The following is a 17317-nucleotide window of genomic DNA, read 5'->3' on the forward strand; positions in this document are numbered from 1 at the left end:
CTCCACGGGAGCGATCACCCAGTCTAGTCTAGCCATGATAAATCGATCCCTGAGCACTCTGCCATCAACTCCTGCACTCCAGCTCCAGGAGAGGCGCAGGCAGGGGAGCGGCAGCAGTCGACTCACCCTAGTGAAGACACCCTGGTAAGTTGATGTAAGTGCACCGACTTCAGCTGTGTTATTCATGTAGCTGAAGTTAGGTAACTAAGGGTATGAATACACTAGAGGTGATACATCGATCCCCCAATGTGCTTCCCGTCGACTCCAGAACTCCACCAGGGTGAGAGGCGGAAGCAGAGTTGACGGGGGAGAGGTGGCTGTCGACCCCGCGCCACGAGGACATAAAGTAAGTCGACTTCAGCTATGCTGTTCCTCTAGCTGAAGTTGTGTATCTTAGATCAATTCCCACCCTCCACCCCCAGTGTAGACCAGGCCTTAGATTGATCCCCCCCAGTGTAGACCAGGCCTAAATCCCATGGACTACATGAAGGCTGAATAACTTGTTGGTTGTAAAGATACTGGTGCAAGGCTCTATAAGGCCTGGTCTACACTGGGGGGAACTGATCTACGTTGTGCAACTTCAAGTTACGTTAATAACGTAGCTGAAGTTGCCGTAATTAGATCTAATCACTGTGGTGTCTTCACTGCGGTAAGTCAATGGCTGATGCTCTCCCATCGACTCTGCCTGCGCCTCTCGCCCTGGTGGAGTACTGGAGTCAATGAGAGAGTGCTTGGTGGTTGATTTATCGTGTCTAGACTAGACCCGCTGCCCATCAATCCAGCGAGTAACGTAGACAAGCCTGCATCGCTACTGCTAGTGGCGGGGGACAACTGTCTGTGCTATTGCAATGCCCTGTAACAAACATTCTCAAGGCAGTTCATAGTCACAGGGAAGCCATCGTCCTGAAAGTAGTGGAGGTGGACAGTACCGGTTCCTGTTCAAATGCTAAGCTAGCCCTGAACTGAGCTCCCAACTAGCAGCAGGATGATCTTGTGGTTAAGGCAGTGGAGTGAGATTCAGGAGATCTTGTATCAGTTCCTGGCTGTGCTGCTGATTTTCTGTTTGATTGGGGCAGGTCACAATCAGGCTGTGGCTCAGTTCCCACCTATAAAATGGACAGAATAATCCTTTCTTGTGCATTGTCTATGTAGATTTTGAGCTCTTTGGAGAAAGACTCACTCATACCTGTTTTTACAGCACCTAGCACAATGTGGCTGAAGCCTCTCTAGGCACTACTGCAGTACAAATCAGTCAAGGAAGATATAGGTTGTCTTGGCTTGTGTCTGTAGTTTTCTAACACACATAGTGAGTCTGTCTTTCCTATTCAGTGACGTGATGCATGGCTAGAAGGAGTTAAACATCCTGCAAAATAAATAACCCTCAAAAGACATGAGGGAAGATAATGTTTGTGTTTTTGTGTATTTACATATGTATGAGTAGGGTCAACAATGTAATAAACAGTCCCTGTCTATGCTGTATTCTGATAATTTAGAGGTCAAAAAGCATCTTATCATTTCAATGAATTGCAAACACGGGATATCTCAGTATTCATCTCCCTTTGAAATGTGCTGTGAATTGTGGAGGAACAAGCAAATGGCTTTATGTTAATTCTAGGGCTGTCAAGTGATTAAAAAAATTAATTGCAATTAATCACGCTGTTAAACAATAGAATACCATTTATTTTAAATATTTTGGATGTTTACTAAATTTTCAAATATATTAATTTCCATTACAACACAGAATACAAAGTGTACAGTGCTCACTTTATATTTATTTTTGATTACAAATATTTGCACTGTAAAAAAAAAGTATTTTTCAATTTACCTCATACAAGTACTATAGTGCAATCTCTCTACCATGAAAGTTGAACTTACAAAAGTAGAATTATGTAAAATAAAAACTGCATTCAAAAATAAAACAATATAAAACTTTAGAGCCTACAAGTCCACTCAGTCCTATTTCTTGGTCTGCTAATCACTCAGACAAACAAGTTTGGTTACAATTTGCAGGACATAACGCTGCCTGCTTCTTGTTTATGTCACCTGAAAGTGAGAACAGGTGTTTGCATGGCACTGTTGTAGCTGGCGTTGCAAGATATTTACATGCCAGATGCACTAAAGATTCATATGTCCCTTCATGCTTCAACCACTAACATGCTTCCATGCTGATAATGGGTTCTGTTTGATAATGATCCAAAACAGTGTGGACTGATGCATGTTCATTTTCATCATCTGAGTCAGATGCCACCAGCAGGTTGATTTTCTTTTTTGTTGGCTTGGGTTCTGTAGTTTCTGCATCAGAGTGTTGCTCTTTTAAGATTCCTAAAAGCATGCTCCACACCTCATCTCTCTCAGATTTTGGAAGGCACTTCAGATTCTTAAACTTTGGGTGGAGTGCTGTAGCTATTTTTAGAAATCTCACATTGGTACCCTCTTTGCGTTTTGTCAAATCTGCTGTGAAAGTGTTCTTAAAACAAATGTGATGGGTCATCATTTGAGACTTCTATAACATGAAATATATGCAGAATGTGGATAAAGCAGAGCAGGAGACATACAATTCTTCCCCCAAGCAATACAGTCACAAATTTAATTGACACATTATTTTTTTAACAAGCATCATCAGCATGAAAGCATGTCCTCTGGAATTGTGGCCCAAGCATGAAGGGACATATGAATGTTTAACATATCTGGCATGTAAATACCTTGCAACGCTGGCTACAAAAGTGCCATGTGAACACTTGTTCTCACTTTCAGGTGACATTGTAAATAAGAAGCAGGCAGCAGTATCTCCAGTCAATATAAACAAACTTGTTTGTCTTAGCGACTGGCAGAATAAGAAGTAGGACTGAGTGGACTTGTAGGCTCTAAAGTTTTACTCTGTTTTGGTTTTGAGTGCAGTTATGTAACCAAAAAAAAATCTGCATTTATAAGTTACACTTTCATGATAAAGAGATTGCACTTCAGTACATGTATGAGGTGAATTGAAAAATACTATTTCTATCACTTTTACAGTGCATATATTTGTAATAAAAATAATATAAAATGAGCACTGTGCACTTTGTATTCTGTGTTGTAATTGAAATCAATATTGAAAATGTAGAAAAACATCCAAAATATTTAATAAATTTCAATTGGTATTCTATTGTTATAAGTGCGATTAATCGAGATTAATTTTTTTATCATGATAAATTTTTTTTAGTTAATCATGTGAGTTAACTGTGACTAATTGACAGCCTACTTAATTCATTTAGCTAAGTACCGATGATGGACCTCCTTCAAAGTCATCCTAATTACCTTTTGTTCCCTGAGGAACTCCAACTTGTCAAAAGACATGAAATTGTATAAAAGATCCTTGGGTCCTGATTCTGTCATCTCAGATCTGCTCAGGCTTCGTCAGGGGAAGTTTGAGTCGCAAGACTGAGGTCCCAGTTATGCTGGTATGCCCTGAATATGTTATTTGGACATTGGACTATAACCTATGAACTAATTCTGAAAGAACTCTTTGCAAAGACAAAGCTCACCATCTTTGCTATGAATCTGCACCTCAGTGAATTGAACTCACGTCTGTATGTATATTGATCTTTTAACCATACTCTCTCGCTTTTGTTTTTTAACACATTTTAGTTAAGTTAATAAGAATTGGCTGTAGTGTGTATTTGGGTAAGATTTGAAATATTCCATAACCTGGGAGGTAATGTGTCCAATCCTTTGGGATTGGTAGAACCTTTTCTTTTCTATGATGAAATAAATTTACAGAAATGTATATCATATTTGATGTGGGTACCTGGATGGAGGTCTGAGGCTGGATCACTTTAAGGCGGGGGTGGCCAACCTGAGCCTGAGAAGGAGCCAGAGTTTACCCATGTACATTGCCAAAGAGCCACAGTAATATGTCAGCAGCCCGCCATCAGCTCCCCGCACCTCTCCCAGTGCCTCCTGCCCACAGGCTACGGATCAGCACCTCCTCCTCCTCCCTCCCACCTCCCAATCAGCTGTTTTGTGGCATGCAGGAGACTCTGAGAGGGAGGAGTGAGGGCATGGCAGGCTGAGGCGAGGGGGCAGGGCCTGTGGCAGAGCCAGGGGTTGAGCAGTGAGCACCCCCTGGCACATTGGAAAGTTGGCACCTCTAGTCTAGCTCCGGTGTCGGTGCCTATACAAGGAGCCACATAGTAACTTCTGAAGACTGCATGTGGCTCCAGAGCCACAGGTTAGGCACCCCTGCTTTAAGGGAACTGTGTTGTTTGGACTTCTGAGTAACCAGTAAGGTAATAAAGAAGCTGTTTTGTGCTGACTTGGTAAATCTAAGTATTGGAATATCCACCAGATTTAACACGATTGTCTGCCCCATTCGTTGCAGTTCACCTTGAGTGTCCATAGTTGGCTTCCCACTAGGACCCTGCTCACAGACATCATACATCAGTAGCTCATCATGGGTCTGGAGTCTCCTAATTTTGTCTGTTATCAGATTCCTGAAAGGCTCTGAGTTCATTTCCTGGATGTCAACATACAGGCAGGCAGTATGGGATTATGAATATCAAATTCCCTGTGTTGAATCCAGGGGAAATTCCCAGGCCAATTTTGAATTAGTCTGTACTAAAAACAATATGAGGCTGAAGGCCTCGGATTTGGGAGAGATGGGTTCAGTTTCCTAAGCCTCTACAGACTTCTTATAATAGAATCTCGGGCAAGCTACTTAAGTGTCTTTCTGCCTGTTTCCGTTCTGTACAATGGGGATAACAGCACTTTCCTACCACCCAGCAGCATTAGGAGGACAACTACATTAACGATCATGATACTACAGTAATGGGGGATATATACCTAACAGCCAGACTGAGGCACTTGCAGGTTCATCCCCTTTTCTAAATAGACTGAAGACTCTGGGGACTCAAGTCTGTTGCAAATCTCTGCTGTTTCCTTAATAATCTTTCACCAGCCAGCTGGGGGCATGGATCAGCGTTCACATCGCACTCCCCATCAGTACCCAGCTGAGGCCGGGAAAGCTAATGATCCAACCAGCGGATCAAATTCAGTGGTGTGTCCCGGTCATGTGCCACCTGAGGCACATTGTGTATACGCTAAGACCAGTCACTTGTGATGTTGACAGCACAGAATATGGACTTAAGTGATTAATAAAACTGCACTTTCCAGTAATCTTGAGCCTACTTGAGGCCCAAGTTTCTAAAAATGTCAGGCAGAATCCTGAGAATTTTGCAGAGTAACCCTAACAAGCCAGGAGCTAATTAAATGGGTAGGAAGATAAACCAGCCACACTACTATGATGTGATAAGCAGCACTATGGTTACTTTTTTTCTTTCTTATTATATGCTCAGTAATTGAGGGTCTGTGTAATAAGCAGATTGTTATATTTGATTCAAATTATAATGATGTATTAGCAGGTAAAAAGAGATGTAATAAATGTGATCCAGCTAGTAAGTGACCTACAATTGTGCCCTTTCACATTTTGAAGAAGTTTCATTGCCAAAGCAACCTTAAACTACCATGTGTTTCAAGTTGCTTGGATAATACTATTTTCAATAGGAATGTGATCAAGGTCATATACCCAATTGATAATTAAAAAGTATTAAAATATATTTGTTTTATAGTTTTGTTACACTTTGCACATAAAAATGAATTTAAATCAGGGTATTAAAAACTTTGTAAGCATCATTAATCATCTTTATTTTGCTTTCTGTAATTTCTTATAGTCTCAAATCCCCCCCACCCCGGGATGAAAAAAGGCTAAAAAATGTAGTTAGGATTTTTAAAAGTGCTCAACCACTCCCGCTGACTACAGTGGAAGCAGAAATGCCAACACTGAGTGCTTGAAAATCATACTCTTTATGAACGAGGTTAACACAAGTCCCAAAGACAATTCTGTGAATTGGTATGGTGTCCCTATAACAAATCTGAGGCATCTCATATCTGGGATATGTCCTTTAGAGTACCAAAGTGTTCAAATGAAGAGTACACATCTAGTCTAGTTCAAGTGACTGGTCAAATTTGACCCCACTTATAGGTTTTGTGAAAACAAGCTTTAACAATATTTTAAAATATTACTCACATACCAGACTCTCTCCCTGAAGATGGGTATGTTTTTGCTTTTGAAATCTCAAAGAAAAACTTAAAATAATAAAAAACATTCCCTGCAATGTTTACAACCTCAGTGATGCAGCATTGAGTTTGTGAGTACAAGAAAGTGAAGTGATTAGAAACAAAAGCGAAAAGGACTCATAAGGAGAAATGCAAACACCCCCTACCCCCTCCAAATTAAGAGCATGAATTTTCTGAAGTCAACCAGATTTTAAGAATTCTTTCCTTAGGTACTCTAGGGTGTTATTTCTAGGGGCATTTATTTTAAAATGTAGTTTTTAATCTGAATTCCCTCCCTTTAATTTAGGGAGAAGGAAAGCAGAATCTCAGAGGTATTTGCCATTAGAGAGGGAGGGAAGCAGTCCTTTGCCTAATTTTTACTACTTCTGAGCTGTTCAGTTCGCTGCAGACAGAGTACTCCATACACGAAAGTTGCAGTTTGCACTGCCAGTGATATAATGTATAACAGTTCCCAAATTTTAAGAGAAATATTCTTCCCTCCATTTTATAAGGAATTATGCTGGCATTTTAAACACATTCTATGTGATTTGTTTTAAAACAGATGGTTGCATACAAGTAGTGTGATACAATTTTCTTTATTAAAAATAATTTACAACATCAGTAACTTTATGCACAATTGTCAGCAAATGAACTTTGTCTCAAGATAATATTTCTATACAATACTTATTATTGAACTTAAAACTGTTATACTGTTTTGTTGGCTTTAAACAGCAGACACTGATTTGCAGTTGCTTAAATGTGATTAATATACATTTTGTTTCATGTCCCTATATGCATGTGTAAAATTTATAAACATCAACACTATCCCAAAGTTTGAGGGGAAAACATTTAGAAAAGTCAGAATAAGGTTCTTTTCCAAATCAAACTGAAGAAAAAATTCTAAGTTAAATATGTCTAACACTTGAAGAGTCACACTGGTATTTTTTTCCTCCTATGCTTTAAAATACAAGAGAGAGCTTATTGAACATTGTATTTTCTATGGTCAAAGGAGTCCTCTAATTGGACCGTATCCTGCCACTGCTGTGAGATGGATATCATTTAATCGGGCTATTGCATGTCAAACTACTAGATCCTAGCACTATGTCAAAATTAATTTGTTTTCCCTGCTGCTGTGCTGAGGGTTATGTAACGCCTGTGATCACATGCACGTGACATGGGGACAGGGGAAGACAGCCAAGCAAGTTCCTTCATTTCTACAGCAGTTTGCTAATTTGTGACAAGCAAAACAGATTGGTGCATTTATGGTGCCCTTTCTCTCAGCATTCACCATGCTTCAAACTTGTGGGCACTGAGGACCTGATCCAATGTCAACTGAAGTCTATGAAAAGATTCCCATTGACTTCAATGGGCTTTGGATCGGCCTTAGTGAAATAGCAATGGCAGGACCTGAACTATGAAAACAAAGCTTACTTTGAGGCATTCATAATATTCTTTCATTGATTTTAAAGCATAGGAGCAGCAGAATTAAAGTAGTCACTACAGGACTGACATCGGAATGCCTCAACAGAATTTACTTGTTTTAATGCTGGAAAAACTGTAAGCTGATAAATGTCTCGTTAAATTGCATTTTCTGTCCCAATATTGATTTACTTCTGGTGTGTCTTATATCACTTCTCTTGAGTATTTTACTGCTGCAGCAACAAGCGTTTTATTGAAAAACTGCAGACGTTGGGAGGTTGTGTGCGGAACTGAAGCAATGGTAGTTGGACAAGAGAGATGTTTAAACTCTTATGCCAAACAGGATTTCCACTTGCTCCCCAATAATGAACACACATTCCCCTTCACTTGAACCCAGAGAAAATATACCACTCAGCCGAAAAACAGAGTGAGATTAAGATAGGCCAGTTTTATACAATAAACAAGATTTGCTCCGCAATCACAACTGTCATTACAAATGTCCAAGATAGAAATGAATCTTTGAATACTTAATGAACACAGCAGTCATACAGCTGAGTATTTTTTGTCTTTGTATTAAATTAATTTATTAAGCAGTGGCAATTGTCAATGCTTTTTTTCTCTGCTAAAAGAAAGCACAGCTCAGCTGGTAAAATGTAGTAAAAGATTACTCAGGATTTTGGAATTTGTATAGAACTTTCCTTCTTCAGAAAGCATATTACACACAAAGGTGTTTAAATGCCAGTAGGGTTGTGACATAAAATGAAATAGCCAAGGAATTCAAAGTTCAGTTTGACAGCTGTTATCTCATGTCATGAAAATTACCACCACCTGAAAGTGCTACAAGTTTGCCAGTTTTAACCATGTCTTTTCAGGACTTTGTCAAAACTGTAACATGGTTTAAACAGGATTTTTTTAAAAATTACATTTTCATGTAAAAACTTGAAAGGTATTTTTATGCCCTATATTTTTTTACTGAAAGACCACTACAGTCTATTGCCTGAGTATAAATTAGTACTTTATATTAAAATACAACCCCCTATTTATGCAATAAAGCTGAAATTGTTCTCTTAGGAGTTTTGATATGCATGTTATTTGCAGTAGAAATCCTGAAGCATAATTATGGAAATAATTTACTGGGCACGTGCAGTGGACTAGCGAATATTTAATGATAATAAATGTTATTTCTCTCCCAAAAGGAACTATAAACCATAATAGATAAATCACAAAGCCAATTTTTAAAATATAATTTGAAAAGAGCTTCAAGAGGGAAAAAAAATCTGAAATTCTGATTTATACAAGTGATTTAGAAATTGTTTAATTTAAAAGTTGTAAAATGTTTTTTTTAAACTAATGACACCACATAAGTTCCTGTGCTGAGACAGTATATTTCCAATTGTAAACTCATGGAAAATAGGCTTTTACCACAGAAGTGCTGAGACAACCAAAACTACAGCAGCTCAAATGGCAATGCCAAAACAGCTAGCTTTGGTTCAAAAACTGGGATCTTAAGCAGAGTTCTGGTGTCATGGGAAGAGAAGAGTATTCAAAGCACACATTAGAAGTTTTAAAAGACAATATGGTTATCTCAGCCATGTAATGCTTTACAATGTAATTTAAGAGGAACAAAACATAGTAATTGTTGGCCACACTTAAAAGCAAAGAAGAAAATCTAAAAGCCTAGTACATTTTTTAAAAGTAGGTTTTCACAACTCAGCTTTTTAGTACTTTGGTTAGCGACGTTGCAAACAGTACACATTAACTCCCAGTGTCACACAAGGGGGACAACCATGCTGCTCCAGTTACAGCAAAGGGACATAGGAACTCGCCCAAAGTTTCAGAGCTGCATCTTACTTCCATGAAATAGAACTTATTGCAGCCATCCTCATTTTTAAATACAGAGGTGTGGCCCATGGAGACTTCATATCCCCAGCGTGCAATATTTCATCTTACTCTCAGTGGTGCTTGATGTGGCTCAGATGGAGCATACCATCTCCACAGTGAAGGTAAAGAGAGCCACGGCCTATGTTACAGAACTCTTTGGGCTTTGTATGGACCTTCTTTGGTCAACCCTAAAGGATAATGAATTCAAACCTTCGGATCTGTATTCTTAGCTACTACGAGGAAGAATCCATCTCTCTTGCCTCTTAACGTTCCATACCATCTGCTACCCTTAAACCAACAAATAGCAGTACACAGATTTACAGGTGCAAAACTAAGTGAAAACAACTGCAGGAAGAGTCTTCTTACAGAATAATCTTCAGCACAATTCAGTTTTGGATTTCACATCCTTTATTTACAAAATGGTGTGATAAAATATCTCCCCATACTTACAGCTTTCTGCCACAAAACACGTATGTCGATTTTAGCAATGTTAATAGCACCATTCGAATATTATTTAAAATCAGGAAGGATCTTGTTGCTGTCACTACAATGATTCACAATCTTCTACATCCATGGACGAAATAACTTTGAGCGGACTGGGACTGTTTGCAGTTCCATAGTATGGATTCCTGGGTTCACACAAGGCATTTTCAGAATTACCAGTTATGCAAGGTATCCATATAGTCCGTAGCTACTATAAGAATCTTCGAGCCACATAGTTTAGAATTCCACCATGTTTATAAATTGTTGTTTCCACATTATTTTCAAACGAGGCAATCACACTGAACACTTTGCCAGTGTTAGTCTTCAAAATAAAAAAACAACAATTAGTGTTACTTTTAGAAACTTGTCTCCAATTTTTGAACTCATACTCTACCCACAAACCATAAATGAGACAAAAACTCAATCTGCATATGCCATCCATTCCAGATGTTCACATCGCTAAAGCCAGTATTAAGTTTTAGATTAGTGCACAATTTTAGATAATTTTGGGGAGCATATTGTGCTGCATTCTCTGCTAGAAGTAGGAGTGATTTTCCTGTGCCTGTGTAAAGTGTGTCACTGTTGGCATTGAACACGATGTCTAGGTGGAAAGGAATCATGCAGACTGTTGCTTTAATCCAGGTTATGAGAGTGGGATTTGATTCAACTTTAATTGGCTTTTAACAAAGTTTCTGTGTCGGGGAAAAATAGAAGTGATTAGGGGCTGCACATGCAGACAAGTAACAGAACAAGAGGGCAACTATAATTATATGTACTTTCAAGATATTCTGGCAAATTATGTTCACTAGCAGTTTAAGCAGAAGGAAAGACTATATTTGCTTTTTCAAGTAAATCAGCATATTACTTCATAATTCCAATTGTGTGCACCTTGAGATAGAGATGTAATATTTTTAAAATACCTTAATATCCAATGTGATTCCTGGAAACAGCTCTTGAGGAAATGATACAGAAAACTGTTCTTTGCCAGTGAGGCCCAAAACATTTGCATTTTCCCCCGGAAGGAACTGAAGTGGAGCTATGCCAATTCCAATCAAATGACCTTTATGAATCTTCTCGTAGCTTTCAGCTATGACTGCCTTAACCCCCTATAAAATGTAAATAAAATAATTGGTTTCCGATTTCAATCCAGCAGTATGCATAATAATGAAGTTTAATGAAAACAACCATTCAAATGAACACCAAATATTCTTCTGATCAACCCAGAGGCAGCGACTTCCAGACTCCTGTATCATAAACTGGCGGAAGTCTGGTTTATTGGACATGCCTTGTTATTGGCTCTGCAATGTTAGCAGGAGTAAAATGCAGTAACAACTTATTTTTGGCCTTAGAACAAGCAGACACCAGTGAATAAACCCAGGAAGCAGACCAATGCAATAAGGTGGTGTTGTTTTTAGTTATTTTTCAGACTATTACTGAAACTGAAATCTATTAGTGGTGCAGGACCGAACACTATCCACCAAGGGCTTCAGAGTTCATTGTTATTTTGTAGGAATTAGGGGGATCTTCTGACAGTTGAAGACAAAAGGAAACATTTCTCTGAGAGTTTAAAAAATGTTTATCTGAAGCTGCTGAGGTGCATGGAATTCTAGATGCTTTCCCAGAGAGAGATGGAGAATATAGATGGGCAGAGAGCAAGTGACACAGAAAGAGGTCTATGATAAATGCAGTTTATCAGAATAGTCTGCAATGTATCCCATGGCTGTCACCACCACATGCACAAACTAAACAGAGAAAACCATAAAAAATGCAGACATTGGTAACGAGAGCATTAGTTTGTCCAGATGCTTCCTTTCTTGAGGAAGAGCTGCACTTTTACAATAGCAGCTGAAAATGGGCCGTGATCTAGCTCACTAGGGAAATTCAACTCCAAATAATGGTGCGCAGCTTTCCACTCACAAGATTGCAAAATGTGGATTGAATTTAAAAATGAAAATTGAACGTTTAAAAAATATGAACAGAATTTTTAAATAAAGCTTCCAGGAAAGAAAAAAAAGGAGAGCAGGAAGTTCCTCTTTTGCCTGAAAAACATTAACAGAGACTAAAATGTGAGAGTGATGATTTTGGGGAAGTGACGAGAGAGAATGAAACTTTAAAAAGTTTAAACTAAATTTAAGAAACTACATAAAAGGTAAATGATAATTAATAAGCTAGACAACCTCAATGTACTTTTTACCCTAGCTACTTATACTGCTGCCAAAGCAAGCACACAAAAATAACTGCCTGGTTCTTACCTTACCTACTACAAAACCTGCCCTTCATTCCCACTAACCCCTATGAGAGCTGGGTGGGTGGGGGTGTGTGTGTATGTCTGTCTGTGTGCGCACACAGAGCACTTCCACAGGACCAGGGGCCCATGACCAATAGTGAGTGAGTGAGTGAGTGAGTGTGTGATTTATCTAGCTAAGTCTGGAATTTCTTATGTTGGATCTCCATTTTGTGGGTCAAACCCAATAAATTATACATTTCTGAAATTTAATAGGCTGGCCCTGTAACCACCTGTTTTCTTCTATGCAGATCCTACCAAGGAAAAATTACAGATTATAGATTTTCAAGCAAACAGTATTTTGCAAATATTTAAATTTAAACTGAAGACAGCTTCTAACATGAATTGATGCTTAAAGACTGTCTTAAAACAATACATTTGAAACTAACTTAATGAGAATAACAGTACCAGTAAAAAAGGCCCCTTTGCAGTCCAGTCTCTTGAGCTCCCCAGTCCATACTTCTTCCCTGCTAAAATAATCAAAGGAATGCCTTCTTTCTGGTACAACTCTGCTGCTTCAAACACATCTAGCTGCAGAAAAAAGAAAGTGAAATCATTAGACAAGCTCTAACCCATTACCCTTAATTGAGTCATTTGAACGAATACATGCTCACCGTTTGTCCTGATGGCAAATGAACTGTTTTTGGAGCTGGTTTTCCTATGAATTTATTCAAAAGCTTGATATTTGCAAAGGTACCTCTGGTCATCACAGCATCGTTACCTCTTCGAGCTCCGTAAGAGTTGAATTCACGAGGTGTGAGGCTACAAATATCGTAAGACAGTATTTAATATTCAACAGAAAGTCTACTTCTATTGTTTTGGAGGGTTTTTACCATTAGGTGGTATAGAGCACTAGCTAATGAACATCACAACCGTAACTGAACTGAGTTTTAAGTGGCTTTTTGATGAAAATCTAGAGGACTAATTTTCTAACAAAAATGGGTTAAGCAGTCTATAGAAGAAATCAACATGAGCAGTATCTGCACGTTTAGTCTCACGAGTGAGATAGCTGAGTTGGCAGTGAAGGTGAATTCATTCTACAGAGTACCCTTCATTTAGACTGAGGGAGATAGTTATGGGCAAACAGTGGGCACCGGAAGCCATTATTTTGAGATATTTGGCTGATAAACTGGAGTTTGTTGGTGCAGTACAGTACAATTAGTCTGTGTAAAGTGCTACCAAATGGAAGGTCTGATTCTGTGAGGAGCTCTGCACCTCCTGTGAAAAGCTGGGTACCCTCAGACTTCACTGGGAGTTAAGGGTGTTCAACATCAAACCTTCAGCCAAATTCACATTCTTACAGGGGCAAGTCAGTCTTTAAACGAGGCATGTTATGAACAAGCTGGTCTCTGATGTGTTCCGTGCATCTGTTTGCCAGTCTGCTCTCTTTGCCAAGGACAATAATTTTGCAACAGTAGTGGAGTAAGCAATTGTCCCTATACTGTGTTCAACACCCATCAAGTGAAAGCATCATCATCATTTCTTATGTAAAATCAATGTACATAGAATAGAACATTAGCACAAGACTAGTGCTATCTGCTTTGTAAATTAACAATTCATCTATGTTTTGAGATGGATTTGGCAGCAGACCATTATCCTTTTACAATGGTCTATCTTATTGATGGGATATTTTAAAATAGATTTCAGCTGTTCAGATGGCAAAAGAAATTTCAAATACATTTCTGATGATGGCCTACAATCACAGCAATGACAGTTGACACTTTAACCAGGACATACACAATTTCTCTAATGCATAATGGCATTTACAGAACAAAGCAATTTTTGATGATCAGCTGTTTATATGGTAAATTAAGTTCCCCACTGAGACAAAAAATAAAATAGATTCATTTGCTTCATAAAATATATGTAAGGCCCTTCGTTTTCAGTTTTTATTTTATTTAATTTTTCCTGGGAATTTATTGGTGTTTATTAGCACAACAAAAACAGGTGAAAAATCAGTGCAAATATATTATTAATTTTTCTGGGTAAATATAGCGGTTTATTTTGCTGGACAGAAAGATGGGGGAAAAAGTATTCAGTAGAATAATGCTTTGAATTCTGTTCATCAACATGGTTTGCTGCAGAACTAAAACAACCCAAAACACAACGTCACCTCTGAGTTTAAGAAAATAATACATCTCTTATCCCCAAATAAAACTTTTCATTTGAATAAACAGTTTACTGTTGTAGGGTTAGAACTATTACCTATAAATATTTACATTTAATAATTGGGCCACACCATTTGCAGCACACGCACTCGACTTCATCCTTTTCTCCTTTTGAATACTTGTGTGTGTTCTGAAACATATTCTGATAGATTTTTGTTTTCTTTCCATTTTAGTGTGTCAAATCTTTAAACTGTTATCTGCTAACAGCTTGAAATGTGTACGTGGGTGTGAGATTCATCAGTATATTCAGATGCACACACACTTCAGAGTTTGCGTGAGTGCCTGTTTGTTTATTGTGTGTATCTTCTAGACAAATACATAGCCTTACTTCAACAGACAGCTTTGCATATATACACAAACTAATGTATTATCGTAATACATATATCTCATGCAATGTATTGTATTTTCCAAATAAAACAAGGTTTTTAAAATATATTTGAAGATACAAAAGCAGGATGAAAATCAGAAAAAAAATGATTAATACTTTTTGTAAAACCCAGGAGATTTTGAGTAAAAACTGGTTTAAACTGAAAATGAAGGGGCTTAAATATATGTTAAGATCCATACCCTTTGTTTGTCAGATACTTAGCAGCGGCGCTATTCCTTGCAATGCTTCCAGCAGGTGATATGTGATCTGTAGTTACTGAATCTCCCAAATACAGCAAGACATGGGCATTTTCAATTGGTTGTAGTGAAACTGGCTCTTTGGCCTATGGGGAGGGGGAGGAAAACAGAAAAAAGAAAATACATACTTTACCCGCAGGATTCCTAGAACAAAACATATTTAAACTGGTTTGTTCATGACAAAAATGGAGCATCCATCCACAAGCTCCATTCATTCCAATGGGGTGAACACCAGTTAGAGACATTTAAATATGGTTAATGCTACACAACTTGATCAGATACAACCAAAGCTTATTGAAACACAACTTTCCCCTTGCTTTAGTATACAACACTTCCCAAAATATTATTTTAGATGGAACCACTGTACTTACAAGCTTATCAAAAAAAGAAGGACATCGGATATATGTGGACTTCAAATCCCATGGAAACAAAACTGACTCTGGTGCTTCCAGAAAATTCCATCGCTTATTGCCTTTCTATAAACAGAGAGTATATTAGCCAATCAGACTATCAGGGAAACTGATTTACAATTATCTTATACAGTCTTAAAGCAAAAACTTTAACTGTTTTTTTTCTGAGGTTATACTATATTGTGGGAGATACCATCGTAATGTAATGTATATACTCGATCATAAGCCGGTTCGTTTATAAGCCAATCGCCCTCAAAGATGGATAAGTAAAAATGGAAAATTTTTATGACCCGTTCATAAGCTGACTCTATAATTCAGGGGTCAGCAAACTTTGGCTCCCAGGCCATCAGGATAAGCCACTGGTGGGCCGAGATGGTTTGTTTACCTCGAGCATCTGCAGGCACGGAGGTAAATCTAAGTACACAAAGTGTCTCAGCGCGCCAGCTGCTTACCCTGACGGGCCGGGACAGCAACTGGTGGGGAAATTTTTTTGAGGGGAGAAGCTGGGGGTCAGGAAAGTAACCCATGACCACCCCCCACATGACCCCATCACTAGCCCAGGACCCCTCCTCCCCACTCTCCCCATCCCATCCCATCCCTTCCCACCTTATCTGGAGAGGGTCAGGGGAGGATGCCTCTGGCCTGGCTGGAGCTGCTCCGGCGGGCCAGATCGGGCGGCGTGGCTGCAGCATGTTCCAGTGGGCTGGGCTGGGCTACTTCGGAGGCTAGGGGGAGAGCAGCATGGCCAGAAGTGGAGAGACTCTGGCCCTGCCTCTTCCCTTCTGACTCTGCTGCCTCTCCTTGCTCCCTCTGTTGGGGGGCAGGGAGGGGCTGTGTCCCACCTCTCCCTCTCTATACCCGTTCATAAGCTGACCCCCTTCCCTGGTGCTTCCCTTTTTCACAAAAAATAATTCGGCTTATGAACAAGTATATATGATACACTGTTTAAGAACCCCAGTATAATAGAATACAGGTGGCCATATCTTCGTCACTTAATCTTAATAATGGTATTAGAACCCTCCATACCATCTGCTGTTTCAACCAGAAGATACAATAAAGCTATCCAGAAAAGCACTGTTTTCTAAACTATTTAAAATGACAGACCTATCTTACCTCCATTTTTTCTTTCAGTTCTTTAAACATGGATGATATCACATACTCCTCCTCAACTTGCTGAAGTTCTTCTCGAGTGGGCCAAACATCATGCAGGTAGATATTTTTGCCATTAGGATCAATGCCTATGTAAAAGGATTTTGTAAGCAAAAGCAAACAAAAAACCCCATATATGTTGAGACTTTATTCAAAGATGCGAAAGCTGATTCCAAAAAAAGTTATCAGCTGATTTTTTATTTCTTAGCCGCTATGAATGAAAAGCATGGTCATTCTTTGTCTAGTACTATAATAATGTAATGCTCCCTGCATGCTCAAATACCAGTTAAATGAAACAAACGTTGTGAAAAACTGGGGAAATATCTAATTTCCCCCTTCTCTCATGAGACAAAATATCTGAGTATAAATAAAAGGAGATGAAGTGGTCTAAGGCTGATAGTCCTGTTTCAAAACAGAAAATGCAAAAGTTGCTGCCATTTAAAAGGCAGACATTCTAAGCCAAAGCACCCAAAGAAAACCTGGTACTATTCTGAAATATTAGATATAAAGAAATAGTTACCTAAAGGCTCAGTCTGGAAATCTATATTAACAGTGCCTGCTATAGCATAAGCAACTACTAAAGGTGGAGAAGCAAGGTAGTTGGCACGGACACAGTCGCAGAGACGGCCTTCAAAGTTTTTGTTTCCAGACAAAACTCCACAAGCAACTAAATCACCCTGAAAGGTAGAAACAAATACATTTCTCAGCACTCCTCACAAACTTATAGGTGCATTCATGACAGTTTGCTTAGATTTCTGTTGTCTTAAAAAAAGTTAAAGGCACCCTAACTACTTATGGAGGCCCCTAAA

At 38.8% G+C, this 17317-nt stretch overlaps 1 protein-coding gene and 1 long non-coding RNA gene across 8 annotated transcripts in view; one reads left to right on the forward strand and one right to left on the reverse strand.

Moving 5' to 3' along the window:
- Nucleotides 1–27: 27 nt before the first annotated feature.
- The window catches only part of LOC127057897 (uncharacterized), a 31269-nt gene continuing 13979 nt past the window's right edge, over nucleotides 28–17317 (forward strand). The window contains exons 1-4 of one of the 6 annotated variants that reach the window (XR_007776218.1): nucleotides 28–144; nucleotides 269–346; nucleotides 14499–14599; nucleotides 16491–16899. This is a non-coding gene — a long non-coding RNA (uncharacterized LOC127057897). Of the gene's footprint in view, nucleotides 145–225; nucleotides 347–14373; nucleotides 14600–16490; nucleotides 16900–17317 lie in introns of those variants that run through there. The other 5 variants (XR_007776217.1, XR_007776215.1, XR_007776214.1 and 2 more) reach the window with 5 other exon arrangements.
- IREB2 (iron responsive element binding protein 2) overlaps nucleotides 6671–17317 on the reverse strand; it is a 37725-nt gene continuing 27078 nt past the window's right edge. The window contains exons 15-22 of one of the 2 annotated variants that reach the window (XM_050966980.1): nucleotides 17029–17185; nucleotides 16473–16597; nucleotides 15321–15425; nucleotides 14893–15035; nucleotides 12772–12919; nucleotides 12566–12688; nucleotides 10794–10979; nucleotides 6671–10195 (exon numbers count right to left, since the gene is read on the reverse strand). In XM_050966980.1, the coding sequence (XP_050822937.1) occupies nucleotides 10085–10195; nucleotides 10794–10979; nucleotides 12566–12688; nucleotides 12772–12919; nucleotides 14893–15035; nucleotides 15321–15425; nucleotides 16473–16597; nucleotides 17029–17185 (1098 nt within the window). In that variant the 3' untranslated portion in view covers nucleotides 6671–10084. Of the gene's footprint in view, nucleotides 10196–10793; nucleotides 10980–12565; nucleotides 12689–12771; nucleotides 12920–14892; nucleotides 15036–15320; nucleotides 15426–16472; nucleotides 16598–17028; nucleotides 17186–17317 lie in introns of those variants that run through there. The other variant, XR_007776195.1, reaches the window with a different exon arrangement.

The sequence above is a fragment of the Gopherus flavomarginatus genome, chromosome 9 (assembly GCF_025201925.1).
Source record: "Gopherus flavomarginatus isolate rGopFla2 chromosome 9, rGopFla2.mat.asm, whole genome shotgun sequence".
Taxonomy (NCBI): domain Eukaryota; kingdom Metazoa; phylum Chordata; order Testudines; family Testudinidae; genus Gopherus; species Gopherus flavomarginatus.